At 38.5% G+C, this 15,636-nt stretch overlaps 1 protein-coding gene across 1 annotated transcript in view; it reads right to left on the reverse strand.

The window, feature by feature from the left end:
* MUC2 (mucin 2, oligomeric mucus/gel-forming) overlaps window positions 1–14,705 on the reverse strand; it is a 51,617-nt gene extending 36,912 nt beyond the window's left edge. The window contains exons 1-14 of the mRNA XM_055814172.1: window positions 14,636–14,705; window positions 12,731–12,995; window positions 10,102–10,216; window positions 9,322–9,412; window positions 8,823–8,932; window positions 8,362–8,578; window positions 7,785–7,910; window positions 6,919–7,036; window positions 6,476–6,614; window positions 5,710–5,820; window positions 4,636–4,705; window positions 2,157–2,294; window positions 1,412–1,576; window positions 706–800 (exon numbers count right to left, since the gene is read on the reverse strand). Coding sequence (XP_055670147.1) covers window positions 706–800; window positions 1,412–1,576; window positions 2,157–2,294; window positions 4,636–4,705; window positions 5,710–5,820; window positions 6,476–6,614; window positions 6,919–7,036; window positions 7,785–7,910; window positions 8,362–8,578; window positions 8,823–8,932; window positions 9,322–9,412; window positions 10,102–10,216; window positions 12,731–12,995; window positions 14,636–14,705 — 1,830 coding nt within the window. The remainder of the gene's footprint in view (window positions 1–705; window positions 801–1,411; window positions 1,577–2,156; window positions 2,295–4,635; window positions 4,706–5,709; window positions 5,821–6,475; window positions 6,615–6,918; window positions 7,037–7,784; window positions 7,911–8,361; window positions 8,579–8,822; window positions 8,933–9,321; window positions 9,413–10,101; window positions 10,217–12,730; window positions 12,996–14,635) is intronic.
* Between the last annotated feature and the right edge of the window lie 931 nt (window positions 14,706–15,636).

Here is a 15,636-nt window from a genome sequence, read left to right on the forward strand (position 1 = left end):
TCTTAAAGCTTTAAAAAGTAGCCAGCCTCCTATCAACACCTGTCTTAAAGGACTTTGATACCATTCTTTCCCAGTTCAACTTAGGAATGCAGAGATCCATTAAAAAAATAAAAATCAGAATGGCAAAATATTAACCAGATCTGTGACGTTCTTCACAAAATTTGAGCTCCAACTGAGTTCCAATATGAGCAGAGATTTAGGAATTTCTTTTTTTTGCTCAGGTAAGCCTCACTTACTGCTCAATAATGATGAGCATAGGGGAAAAAGAAGCCATGGAGATTCTCACATGAAAATGGTTTGGTATTACATTCCAACAAATACAGGAAACTTAATAAATGTTCACTAATTTTTCTTCTGACTTAATAGCAACTAATGTGTAAGGGTAGCCTTAAACTTTGTGTGCACAATTGCATCTCTTGAATCTTCTTTCCAGTTCAAATACCCAATCCAATAAAAAAGTATATTAAATATAAAACATAAGAAACCAGAACGAATGTACTTCTTTCTTCAGCAGCACTCCATAAGAATCTCCTCATAGGAGATACTCTGGATGCATGCTATGCTGCTTCAGTTAACCACCACAAAAATTTTACCAGCTCTTATAGGCAAGCTACTCAGTAATGTCTCAAATGTTTGAACAATGATAAACATCTAGTCATCCATCTGAAATAAAGCAGTACTAAAAAGAGTGCAAAATTACAATACCTTATAGTATTCTGAAGGATCAATAACTAAATGACATCTTGCAAAAGGACCCTCTGAGTTTTTCAGCAAAGAACACCAATGCTCAGCATAATTTGCTAAAAAAAATAGGATAAAAATGAAATTATATCATCATATTCATTACATTCACTTATCTTCCTTGTGCCATGTCTACTTATGCTGTCACATAAATGCAATACAGCCACACAAATGACAGAACTGTGTGCACTTTGGGGAGCTGAGAAACTACATGCAATCACTGTACCTTTATTTCTATTCTCCGATTCATTTATCTAGCAGTAGACATGCAATCATAAAATCAAAATCAGTATCATATTGCTGCAACTTGTCTACATGGAATTGTGACAGCCCTTTCCATCTGGGGACCATAAAGCTAAGTTAAAACAGGGGAAAATAATACTAGGAAATAGAAGCTGCCTTTGCAGATAATATAAATTAATGACCTTGCTTCCCTATCTTCCAGCTCAGGATTCCTCTACCATCACCCACTAAAATTTCCCTTTAATTTCATGGGAAATCAGTGCTTGTATGCATATGTACTTGCAGAAATTAATTATTCATTTGACAGTCCTCTAGAAAGAGTTCAATGCCACGCTACAACTCTTACACGTTTGTTGCAGTAATATAAAACAAATGCTTTCTGCTCATTCTGGCAGAAGTAATCCATCTGAATTATTAGTGTGCTTACCGCTTTCAATGCTGAGACTGCAGGGGTCTTCCAGCTTTTCTACTTGGTCATTGCAGGTTGACTGAGCTTTCCATGTGTTAGCAAAGGCAGATCCTGTAGCTTCCACCAAGCCACTGGCTGTTTTAAAATCATCACCTTCCATCCCATTAAAGTTTCCACAAAGACCTATCAAAAAAGAAAGTAAAAAATTTACCTAATTACTCATTCTCATTCTAAAAGGTCAAAGGGAAAGGGACCACTGATCACAAACATTTGAAACAGAAGTACATACAGCTGAATATTCCACCTCAATATTAATGCATTCTACAAGTACTGAAGATGTAGGAGCCCTATTTTAAATCTTTAACCTCTTCAGAAGAGTAGCCTTCATGAAGGCACCTCTGCCTCAGGAGATCACTGCCCTAACCTGTATTTTTTATGCTTTCTGATGATATTAAAACCAGAAAGTGCACTAAAAGCCTAGTTTTGTAGACAGTTAAAAATTAAACTGAATACAAAAGTAAGGAATATTCTAAGAAACATTCATGTACTGGCACAGGAGTGATAGGTCACTTCAATATGAAATATGAAATAAAAATGCATTTCTAGTTTGCTTGAGTCAATTCTCTTCCAGTGTTTTATTTTCTGCTTTTAGTTTCTTCCTCTTCAATCAATAAGTAGCACGAATTATCACTCGTGTAAAGAATACATGATTCTTCAGCTGTGGAACAGCATGGCTTTGCTTCCCATTTGAATAGACACTTGCCTTGAAGTTTTCCTTGAACTGATTGATCCACAGTTGCAAACAGCTGCATGACTGGAAACAATTGGATCTGCAGCTGAAGCCCAAAAGAAGTCTGAACAATGAGGTAGTAGGAAGATGGCTTGAATACTGAGAAGCTGGCTGAAAAACAAAACATGGACTGTGAAGTAAACACACACATATGCTGCTGAGAGAATACTTCTTATTAGATTCTAAGGTATCACCTGCCATGAAAACTCTGAGATCAGGATCAAATTAATCATTTTTTTTTTCCTCTAAAAATTGCTGGCCAACTAAATATAATGCTGGTCCCCACTAACTTAACAAGCTGATTACCTATAATGACTCATCCCTGGGATCAGTACCAAGTTCAAATTTTCTGCAATACAGCTTCAGTGCTAACTCATTAATGCTGAGAAATCTGAAGTGCAAGAGATTTTCAGAGAAGGTATTACCCCAGCACTGTTGCATACTGTATGACTAAAAGCATTGTCCAGATGCTCCTTGAACTCTGACAGCCTTGGTGCTGTGACCACTTCCCTGAGCTGCCTGTTCCAGTGACTGACCACCCTCTCGGTGAAGAGCCTTTCCCTAAATGCCCAGTCTGCACTTCCCTTGGTGCAGCTTCTTACTATTTCCTGGTGTCCTATCGCTGGTCACCAGAGAGGAGATCAGCACCTCACCCCCTGCTGCTCCTCTTGAGGAAGTTGTAGACTGCAATGAGATGAGGCTACCCCTCAGCCTTCTTTTCTCTAAACTGAAAAAAATGAAGTGACCTCACTGCTCCTCACAGATCTTGCTCCAGAGGCTTTTCACAATCTCGGTCACCCTCCTCTAGACACTTTAATAGTTTGATGCCCTTCTTACGTGGAGGTGCCCAAAACTGCACACAGTACTCAAGATGGGGGTGCACCAGTGCAGCGTAGAGTGCAACAATCACCTCCCTTGACCAGTTAGCTAGACTGTGCTTGATGCACCCCAGCGTACAGCTGGCCCTTCTGGCTGCTAGGGCACACTGTTGACTCATATTCAACTTGCGATCAAACCAAACCCCCAGATGTCTTTCCACAGGGTTGTCCTCCAGCCTCTCATCCCCCAGTCTGCATATATAACCAGGACTACCTTGTCCCAGGTGCAACTGTTCTTGTTAAATTGCATATAGTTGGTGATTGCCCAGCTTCCTAGTCTATCCAGGCCTCTCTACCCTTGAGGAATTCCACAGCTCCTCCTAATTTATTATAATTGGCAAACTTACTTAAAGTACATTCAACTCCTGCATCCAGACCATTTATGAATACAAAGAGCAATGTCCCTAAAATTGAACCCTGGGGAGCCCCATTGGTGACTGGCCACCAACCTGATTTAACCTCATTTACTACTAACTATTTGAACCTGACTTTCCAGCCAACCAAATGTATAACACATTTGCCTAGCTGCATGCTGGACAGTTTGCCCAGGCTACTCTGACAGGCAGTATCAAAAGCTTTGCTAAAGTCAAAAAACCCAACATCTACTGGCTAACTGATTTCTTATAGTAAATCTATTATTATATGCTCTATTTATCTATTTAATCTACTTATTAGATGATCTATTTTATTGTCTAGAGCACTTTAACTTCTCTAAAACTTTCAGCTACACACTGTAATTGTTTTTGCACAAGCATCCATGAACATATCATCCCATGAACACTTGTTCTTTCAGATAAAGAATTCCTTTCTAGCAAGTAACTTGCCATCTTCCAATAGGCCAGTAAGAAGCAACACATACTGTGTCAGTGTGCTGCCTGAACATATCCAAAAAGAAGCGATAAAGAGGAATTCTGTATTCCTTTCAAAAGTTACTCCCAGAGCTCACAGCTGCTGTCTGATAGTGACCTTCCACCAGAAGTTAGGCTCCTAAACGAGGTGATCTGAGTCAACCTCTGAAAGTGTCTGTCTAAATCCATTGATTATATAAAAAGATGCTGTCTCAAGTGAGGTGAGAAAATAAGAGGGTGCTACACAGCACATCATCTTTCCTGCTGTGGCTGACCAGAAAATACAGCAGATACCTTCTGCCAGGCTTTCTTCCCACAGGGGAAAAAAAATGAATCATGGGAAAGAAGAGAGATGAGGTAGACATGCTTGAGACACACCATTACTGGGAGCCAGGACATGCCCACACCACGTAGCCAGACTTGGAAAGTGCTAAACACCCTTCTTTATAGGCAAGTTAAGTTACCTGCCTTAACTTTAAGCGATGGCAATCCCTCTTTCGCAAGCTACATGTCAAAGTATATTCAAAACGTATGACAAAAGTGAAGGGATATTTTTTTCAGTCATCAGCTGTCTAGAGTCAGTCTGTCCATGAAATTATTAAATCACCTTCCTCCCAAGTTTTTTCCAAAATCTGAACAAATTTCATATTCCTCTCTTCCACTTTTGCCTCTGAAATAACACACCCCTACATGAGAAGTCAGGTGTGTGATGGCTGCGTCCCTTACCTGACACATGAGGCACATTCACTGCCATCTCATTCAGTAACACACTGCCATCTGATCTGAAAGCCACCACCTGTGTAACAGCAAATAGAATAATGAGGTTTCAGGTACTGAGAGGAAAAGGAACTAATAAAAAAAATTAAGAGGGAGGATTTTTCACATTTCGACTGTGACTAGAACTTAAAATCTTTGAATGGAAGAATCTGTCTGAAAACTGAATGTGGCAGCAGACCTGTAGGATACAAATAAGGTTTTGTCTTGCTATTCAGTGTTTCACTTACACCTGCCTACAACAGTTTATAGCAGTAACGAAATGCAAAGCTTGTTTATATTGGGCACTTTGGTTTCAGCAAGTAGAAAAAAAATCAGGCCTTCAGAATCTATAGCAAGTTCCTGTTCCCTACAGAAGCATATGCCACAGCTTTAGTGTAATGGTTTAGCACAATTCTGGCATAATAAGAAATCCAATTGTTAAGCTTCCTGAAGAGATGCTAGTCTGTATACAGAAACATAAAATGATGGGTTTCTGATTTGTTTAGTTTTGTTCCAGTTACACTGGCAAGGATGTGGAAGACCAGAAACAAGGGAGGAAAATTCTGTGTAAATGTATGCAAAATTATGTATAAATATAGTCTAGAAATTCCCATACAGAATGCTAAAGTGAATGAAAATACAAATATTTAGGAAGTATGGATTGTATCAACATTCAAAGATGGGATCTCTTCTGAAAAAGACTCAACTACATCTACAAAATTATACCTGAATAAAGTAAAATACTGTGAGGGGAGTAAGAATGGTACTCTTACTTCTACCCAGCCTGGAATACAGTGAGAATAATCATATAGCACAGAGAAGAGAAGAGAACAGTGGAAGATATCAGCTTATTTGAATGTCATCTTTTGTTTTGGTTAGGTCTGTTACGAGCTCTCAAGGCAGAAGCCTGAGCTGTTTTTCAGTCTGTCTGAGGTGCCTTACCATCCACAACAGCAACTAATAATAACAAAATTAGTTATTGCTCCAGAGTAAGGAAAATATGCTAATTTTCAATATATCTAGCAGAACCCACAAAACACTTACATTTTTTTTGTCATCTACTAACAGCACGACAGTCTTCAAACAGGTCTGCCTGTCTGTGGAGCCACAGGGAGTCAGCTCTGCCAGGAGAGCATAACTGTCATTTACCGTACCCTATAATCACAGGGAAATAAATATCCATTAGTCCAATCAAAATTGTCACAAGATGATTTCCAAAACAAAAAGTCATCAGTTACAATAGCAATTACAATAGAACTTAGCTATTAAGACCACCATTTCAGCACGGACTCCGGAAGCTGAACCGTCTTTCAAACAAATTATTTGGTATGGTTTATAGTTCAGCAAGATCTTTTGTCATTCCCTAGAACAGGCAGCAGATATTTTAGGGACAGATGCATAAAATAGCCTGCCTAGCTCCTTTCCCTAGTGGACTTTCGCACTCAGACAAAGAAATAGCTACTACAGATTTGGCTCAGAGCTTCTAATCCTGAGAACTGCCAATTTTTGCAGCCTACCTGTCCACGTAGCTGGCATGATCCTTTGATTTCTTATATGTGAAGGACTCCACTGGATAATGACACCATACATAGCCTACTATCTGAATCAGTTAACCACCCACTGCAGCAAGTGCTGAACTCCTCACTTTGGGCTATTACAGCCCATCCTGAATTTTCCAGTACAGCTTTTAGCATTTCTGCTTCCCTCATCCCATAAAAATGGAATAAAACAACAATTCATAGCTGTTACTTATCAGCACACAGATGCTTGTATTTACTTGAAAAGAAAAAAGTCCTACAGTACACAGTACCTTGGCCAACACATAGTAACAGTCTCCATGGAAGGTGTATTTCTTCCCATCAAAGGTGGTAATATGGGAACCTCCTTCCACTGAACATGTGCCTGGACAGGGTAAATCTTTACATGTCCATCTGCCTGAATCACAGACGCTATAAACAGACAAATAAAAAAGTGCTTGTAGGTATTGCAGGAGCTGATAGCACTGAAAACATCTGTATACCCAGCAAACAGCAAAATATCCCCAGGTGTTTTAAAACAGTATCTTTGACAATTTCCTTAAGTTTCCCCCCTGCCATGTAACACAGATACAAGAAAACTTTCCAGAAAATTGGTTGTATTGACATGCAGCAGAAATGTTTTCAGGAAGTCTCCTATGACTAAGTGGAAGATTGAAAAACACAGACCCATTCACAACCATTCCAAGAAAGGCATATAAACCACCGTGATCCTTACCATTCTTCACATTCATTGGTAATGCTTTCTCCAGGTGAATACTCCTTTCCATGGAGCTTGCAGCGGCACTGGCTAGCAGGTATGCAGCCTTTTTCAGTAATATCATCATACACAGTTCCTGTAAAGCACAACAGTAAACTATTCCAGCTTTTTCTGAAATAAGCAGTTTCCACAGAGCAGAAACTCTCAAGAGGAGGCATGCACTCAACTTGACACAGAAAGCAGAGGCTGAGATTATCAAATCTCTGAAGAATAGTGTTTCTACTTTTTGAATACTGTTTCTATTTTTTGCCCTATAAGACACAGGGAAAATACTTTTATCCAGCTTTGAAAATCTAAGTGTATCCATTAATATAACCATACACAGATGAAAAGCTTAATGTAAATATAGAGGAACAATCTCAGAAATTTACATGTTTACATTTTCAGTCCTTCTGGCATATGTAGACTATAATTGTAATCTTTTTTCCTGAGGTTGATAGTCTGAGAATTTCACTCACTGTTCCTCACTATCACTTTCTGGGCAAATGATGTCCACTGTCTCAGAATTATTCAACCTAAAAAGCATGATTTTCTATAAATTAGCAGAGGTCAATTTGTTGAGAAGTAAAAAGCACAGTTTATTACCTATCATTGTGTTAAAATGATTTAACTATAAAATCAATGATTAATTAATGAACTATGACCTCCTTTTTAAGAAAAACTTATAGTTATGTTCCCCCGGGGGGGGTGTGTGTGGGGCGGAATAATGAGTAGTAGTACTAATTTTTAAGATAGAATTTGACTACATTTTATGTTTTATCTATGACCTCCTTTGCCGGAGCTCTAGGTTTTGTTCCATATACTATAGCAACAATAACACTTGCCTTCAGGGCAGAAACACCCATCCATGTAGTGTTCTTCACAAAGGCTGCTGATCCCCAAGTGTGAGCAAGTATCCATGCAGGGTGAGCTGCTTTCCCTATAGATCATGGTATCAGGACAGGTCTTGGCTGAAAGAATGAGAAAGACACTACCAGTTATTTGTGTGTGAAGTCCATCATTCCTCAGAAATTGCAGACCATATCCCCTACTCCCCTCAAGTCAGTGGTGTCCCAATCCAGACTCCCTCTGGCAAAGCTTGACTGTTTCTGAACTGCTTTCCCTCTCTTTATACTTCCTTCTTTTGGTTTCTAATAGATCAAATTATCCCAGTCATCTGCAGTATCAGAACTCACAGTCCTTTAATGGGAACAGAATTTCTACTTGCTGAAAAAGATTTCTTAATAACAAGGGTGATAGAAGAAGAAAACAGGAAGAACATAGTATGCAGTTTATTGCGCTACTGATAGGAAATGTATAATATATGCCTGTAGTTTTCTAAAGAAAGAATGAATTTAAATGTTTCACAGCACCATATCCATGAAATACTTGCTTCTTTGTAAGATTTATATAGCTGCTTACGGCAAAAGTACTCTGTCCTCCATTCACCCGGCCGGCCACCCGCATGTGAACACTGGCGAGAATATTCAGAGATGGTGCTGCAGAGGCAGAAGGAGTCCTCATTTCCATTACATGCACACTTGTCCTGCATGCAGGCTTGGATGTACATTTCCAAATTAAGGCGTAACCGACAATCAGCAAATGCAGAGGAAGTCAGCAATCTCTCACACTCATGACGCTAAGGAGGAAAAGTAGTAGTATTTAAGACTTATAAGCACCTGAGCTTCTAGGCACTTCCTGTCTTGGCTTAAAAATGGAAAACTGTTGTCTTCTGAACAGCAACACTTTTTCAAGAAAGGAAGAAGAAACCATTTGCCCTGGAAGGGACAAAGTCTTCCCAGTTCCTCACAGACCAACTCCCCATAGCACAAGAATGACTTCATGTGCTCATGCAAGTGAAGTTCACCATGAGGAATACTCACATGCTCATTACAGCTTGGAAGTGCCTGAGTTTCATCAGGATCTTCACATTTGGCATTGGGTTTCCTGATCTTCTGTAAATTTCCATATGTAATTGAATTGTAGTTTGCATCTATGAGAAAAAAATGCAAAGAGGACTTGCTGAGCCCAAAAAATTCACAAGGAGCATCTGATTTCTGGGACTCTACTGATCAAGCAAAACAGTTACTATGGTATCAAATATGCCTGTTGGACACAGGTCTCTGCTCTGAATTACGTCTATTATGAATAAGTGTGCTTAAAAATGTAAAGTGGTAATGAGAAAAGAAGGCCAGTAGAGAAAAGAACAAGATGATTCATCTGGAATAAAATAACCTTAGACCAGGAATGCAGCACTGGAACACAATGTTTATTCTGGGGCAATAACAGGCATCTCTCAGGTGAAATTTACTCTCCTGAGATGCTCCTATGCACAATGCTTATCAGCCTGTCTTCTGTCATATGTATGGTAGGATGACTCACCTCCATTGATAAACTCATTGTAGATTGGAACTCCATTGTAATCCCCACAGAGACCACATGTATGGTTACTAAATCTGCTGTCCAGCTCCACCTAGGTAACGGAAAGAAAAAAGAAAAACCAGAAAATAATTATTTGGAGCATGAAGAGATTTCAAAGCAAATACATTTACTCGGAAGGGAGGTTGCTATAAGCAGAAGTGATGGTGAACTCAAAACTCTAGAGACACAACTTTTGCAAATGAATTTGTAACATAGTTAATAAACACACAGTTAGATGTAAAAAGTAACACAGAAAACAGAAGTGAGTGAAGCTTTTGTGTTTCAGTAATGGCAGTAACCACCATGGTGATAAAGATGAAAAGGAAAGCATTCTTAAAATCACAGGGGTTGGGGGGGTTTCCTCATTTTTTCCCCTACTGGGATAAAATTTAGGTCTTGCTATAAATTAGGAAGGTCAATGATGGAAGTCCTTTAAAAGACAAATGAAGGAAAATGTAGATTGGATTGTGGTAGTGATATAGCAAAATCATCAGTTATTTCTCAGAAAGCTCCTTCTCCCTTTCTTGAGAAGAGTAAGATCATCTGCATGCCATACTGCTACCTCTATCACATTGCAGAGAAATGAATGTTATGCTTTTAAGATAAGGTAATGTGTCAGTTGGATGAGTCAGCCTAACACTCTAGCTCTGTTCAGTTCGTGAGATTCTACTTCTGTTCAGTACACAGTATAATCTGTTAAACCCAGGAAATACCAATAAAGACAACTCGGATCATACATACCATCAGTGCATCTTCCTGATTCCAAATCAGAATCAGGCCTAATTTGGCATAAACCTTGGTGTAGATGTCATTGCTCTCAATGAACATACCAGAGCTGTAGTAAGGTGTCTTCACACTAGGAAGAAAACCAGAGACTTTGCATTAATACAGAAACATAAGGGGTGACACGGATGTCTGCAATAAGCCAAATGCCCTAATGAATAGAGAAAACAGTATCTGTCTACCTGATCCTAGCCACACAGGATGCCTTGTTTAAATGAGGCTAAAATCCTCTCTCTCTGACATTGGACAGGATAACTCATTGCCTTTAAAAGGCAACACAATTTCAGAGGCAAAGCCTCCCCAAGAGTGTGGGTTCTTTAAGAAAAAAGCCAAAATGGCAGATGTCTTCAACATAATCAAACGATCATCACTGTGGTATTAACAGAAGATATTCAAACACTCACTAATAATTTACTTCAATGAAAGAAGTAACAACATTAATGGAAGCTTTTCTTTACCAAAAGATCTGACAATGACTTCAGAGAGAATGAATGTTCCTTTCTAAGCATCCTCCTCTTCCAGAGAGAGTTCAAAAAGCACAGGCAGAGACAGGGACTGCCAACAAAAGTTTGAAAAGAAAGGAGCATGTAAAGAGGAATTCAGTAGTTTGTTTCAGTAGTTAATTAATTGGCAGGACCAACTCTGGCAGTGGTGACAGCAAGGCAAGTTAATGTGATAGAAGGTATTTTGCAGAAGGCTGAGCATAGACGTTTTTCTCTGATAAAGAATCAATTCACCAGATCTGTTCTCGTACATCTGTCTTATAGTGCACTACGTAACAAGTCACACTGCTGAACTTCATTCAGCAATACAGGGATTATAGCAAGCAGCTTCATCCTATAAAATCTAAAGAACTAGAGACTGTTCAAACAGAAGTAGTGTAAACTGGAACCTAGTCAAAATAATCAGCTCGTTTTCTACAGATTTGCCAACACAATTGCTACCTATCAGGATTCATGTGTATCTATGCACATCCCCTCTTAACTAGTCTCTGGGAGAATTTTATCTCCTAATTTCCTGTCACTGGGATTTTTCTTGCTATTTACCTCAGGCATTTTTAACATGGCCAAACTACTTACACATCTAAATACTAGGTGGGAAGTCAGAAACCATTGCTTTTACTTTTGGCTGTATTGTTCATCCTCTGGACAATGAGGCCTTAAAAGATCATGCTTTTTGGAGAGGGATTATAAAACACAGGGCAACCTTTCACCTTTCAGCTATCACAGCATGGACTGTTTCTCTTTCTTTATAATACTAGAACATTCAATCAATTGGTAGATCAGGTACCAAAAGGCAAATTCATACATTTTTCTGCTTTACAGTTTTCACTTCAGTAGTGTGAAATGCTATTTTACACGTCAATGCATCATGCCATTTAAAGAGCAATATGGGAAATTAAGTTCTACAACAAACTAAGTCTCCCATACACAAAAACTGGTTCAGAAGGAATCTATTGTTTTGTGAATACTACCTAAGACAAAAAAAAACCCCAACCAACCAAACAAAAAGAGGCTTGGTTTAAGAAAAACAATTTTTAAAGGATTTCTAAACTTATTTTTCACACACAATAAAGGGCTTTTCCAGTTTGAGGCAAGAATGCATTTTTTTATAGCTTCATGTAATTTTGTTATGAATTTTGCTATGAACCTTGGAAAAATGAACATTATTTTCTATCTTTGAACAGGTTTTTATTGCAGTGGCTTCCAAACTTCAGAGCAAAAGATGAATTTGGGGCAAAACCCAGTCCTAGGATCACAATAAAAGTTTGGTTTTTAAATTATGCTAAGACATACTAACAGTCAACTTCCATCTTTAGAGCTATGTCTTAACTTATGAGTTGCTTCACTTGTTTCTGTGTTTATATATATATATAAACACACACTGAAAGGATAGGAAAAGATAGGAAAGGCTAGGTTAAGACACTACTTGGTACCAGTAATAGTGTCAGACTAGTTCCTTGTGTGACCATGTTACAGGAGGAGCTCACTGTGGAAAAAGTACATATTGCCACATACAAATTAGTGTAAACTTTGACCTGCATTGTATCTGTTACAATCCCTTGAGGAATGGCCATAAGATCTTGAAGAATTATTTATGAAAATTGGAAAAAAACAACTCTCCTCTGCCACAAAATAAAAGACAAAAAAAAAAAAAAAAGAAAAAAGAAAAAGAGAAATGCGTCTTCATTTCTGAGGGTCTGCTAGACCATCTCCTATGGTAAACTTAAGGGGATGCCATAAAACAAAGGAAGCTATGGCATTTAATGCCAGTGAAAGGTCTGGCTCATGAGCTGCACTGTTGCCTGCACAACCAGAAGAACAATTCATGCAAACCTCTTCCTGACTGGCATTTAAATCATCCTTTATGCTAGCATAGAAATGACAATTAATACTAAAACTGCTCCTCAAAGCAATTTTTCTGCAGGATTTCAAAAGGGATTTTGGGTTGGTTTTTTTTTTGCTTGTGGAAATGCTTGTAGCAGTTACCTTAACGGTTGGTATACAGAAAGCTGTGCAAAGAATCAATCCTGCTTTTATCTTCCCAGCACATTTCTCTGAAATACTATTATATTAAAGGAACTTACATCCGCCCATCCACGACAGCCAGTTTTGGTCTGAGGTACACCGTAAAGTCCTTGATTGTTATCAGAATATACTGGATCTCAGGGTGGTTATTGCTGTTGCGAGCACGCTGGATGTGAACAGAGAACTCCTTGTAAGACTCTCGGCAGTCAGAAGCAAAATTATACTCGCACATGCCAGGGAATTGATAGATGTCTCCATCGAAAGTTTTGAAATGGTTGTTTCCCCAAGTGCTGCAGACATAGTGGCCATGGTTTCTTGTCCTTCCTGTTAAGTGATGCAAAAGAAATAGGTATGAAGAAAGTGAAAGGAATGAGCTAGCACCAAGAAAAGTGTTGCATTTTATAGTAGAAACCACTTGGAATTATGTGCACAGTGATCCCACAGATGTCAGGCCTGATCAAGTCTTTGCTACTAAACAGAAGAGATGTGAACCTCTAATGGAGAATAAGACATTAACAAATACTGCTGAGACCTGGGTTTATCATATAATCCTCACTGAGGCGAACGAATTTATCTACATGAGGTGGGGAAACTTAACCATCTGACCACTAGCAAGTTGGTGCATCGGTGCAATAGAGCTGCCTTGTCAAACATACGAATTTATTCCAAATCACAGTATCATTTTTAGCAATATTAAATATTTCTAAGAGCTATTTTCTTCCCTGATGCAACATGCACTAGAAAGGAAAACAGCTAGGAAACCAAGGTACCACTCCTAGTCTAGAAGGCAAATAGATTAAATGTTACAAAAGGATTTGTGTACAACAGGAGCTTTTATTGAATCCTGTCTTTTCCTAACAGAAGTGGTGATTTCTCTTACTAGAGAATAGAAATTCTTTAGAAGATAGGCCAGAAAATAACCATAGTAGGAGAAAAAAAAACATTTTTTTTCGTAATAGCAAAAGATGAAGATGATGATATTTGTTCCATTCCTATCCACCTATACCAACAAAAAATAAAAATTAACAATGTCTGATAAATATCAAGATGCTGTAGATTAGGGGTGAACATAAAACCTGAGCATACTTGGGAAGCTTGCCAAGGTACAAAAAGCACACATGCCACACATCTTCACAAGATTTTCTTGCAGTGTTTAATTTGAGAAAGCAAAACTACCAAGGAGACCTCTGCTTTATTGTACTTTGATGGTATCAGCCATACAGATACATCCAGCCAAACTGGTATGCTTCTCTCCCCAGAAGGAACACTACACAGAGGTGCTCCCAGGGCTCACAGCTGGTATCCCAAATGCAAGATAATGCTTCCTTCCCATTGCTGAATTCAAGATGCAGCAGACCAAAACCCAAAACCAATACCCCAAACCTGATCACTGCCCAAAATTCATCAACTATCCCTAAAAAAAAATAGTCAGTAAGAGAGCTCCATTTTAACACTTCAAAGTCGATAACAGTAAATTAGTTTTTACAGAAGGATTATTAACATCCTGAATGACAAATTGAGCTTTGTTCAATGTTACTACACACACTTTTGAAGAAAGTATTTATGTCATTCCAAAGTAACGAAAGGCACAATCATCCACTTTCTTCATTGCTGTAACAATGAACCTCCCAAACTCCTATAATTGCTTTCTGCAAAGTAATTGACATACTTAGGAAAGTATCAACACATGGAAAGAAAAGTAACACTGAAAATATTTTCCAAGCACATCAAACTAGAGATTAACACAGTAGTTATAGGTATCAATCTATCCAAAGACAGCAGTATCTACCTATGTTGGCTGAGCCATGTAGCCTCAGTATTTGAAAGTTATAGAAATTTAAGGTACATTCAAACCCCAGCGCGTTATTTAAATGCACTGCCGCCTTCTACCTCTGCAGCAGTATTTTAATTCTCTCCTCCTTTTACAGGAGGCAATCTGCTATCATTTAATTTCTAGAGCTTACCTTTTCTTATTTCATTTGCATAGGAAAGAGCCAGCCAGAGTAGAAAAAGGCTGGCAGCTCTTAGCCCCATGGTGGCTAAGGTGGGCGAACTGAGAACTCTGCTAAAAACTTTTCTTTATATAGTATCCACTGATACAATTGCTTCTATCACAGGGGAGGACGTACAAAGGGAGGAGGAAAGAGGAGGGGTAAAAAAATAGGCGTGATATTTACAGAAGATAAGAAGTAAACAGACAGGTATTTTTCACCATAAATGAAGGAATTCAGTATACAGGAAATAGTATAATATTGATTCAGTAATCAAGCAATTTTTTATTGCTCTGTATCACCTACAGGATGCTATGCTTTTAAATCTTTTTCACATGCTCATTCCAAGTTTAAACCTCAGTAACCCCTATAACAAGTAGTGAATTTTGGAATGGGTGAACAAAGAAATCCCTTGAAGGAAGTTTAGGATGAGATACACTCAAACAATGGCTTCAGACCCAAAGGATTTTTCATTTTTCACCATCACAAGAATGATTTCTGCAAAAACGAAACGATGCCTGTGAACCTCCTTGTAGACAGCAGTAACTCTTGCAAATAAAAATTATACAACACCTTGCATAGTAATATTATTTTGCAGGCAATTGTTGGATTCCTTTCATTTGTAAAGCTTTGGGGAGCATTTAAAACAAGGTAAGCCCATACTGCATATTGCGCCCAAAATATAATTGAGATGGGCAAGATAAAATAAGGCAAGCTCAAGGAATTCACAGCAGAAGAGATGCCCCATCAAATATTGTCGTGGTGCAACAGAAAGACCATTCAAAAGGTTGTAGAGGCTTTCACAACATATTAAGCTTTAGGGGGGGAAATAAATAAAGTTTAAATAAAAATAAAAGAAAGAAAAAGAGGAAGACATTACTGTCCACACTAAAAAACAATTGTTTTCAGACACACACGCACACACACAACCCCCAATAGTTCAGTCTTGCCTACCTTCTATGTGAATAAGAAAT

Source organism: Falco peregrinus, chromosome 9, assembly GCF_023634155.1.
Source record: "Falco peregrinus isolate bFalPer1 chromosome 9, bFalPer1.pri, whole genome shotgun sequence".
Lineage (NCBI taxonomy): Eukaryota > Metazoa > Chordata > Aves > Falconiformes > Falconidae > Falco > Falco peregrinus.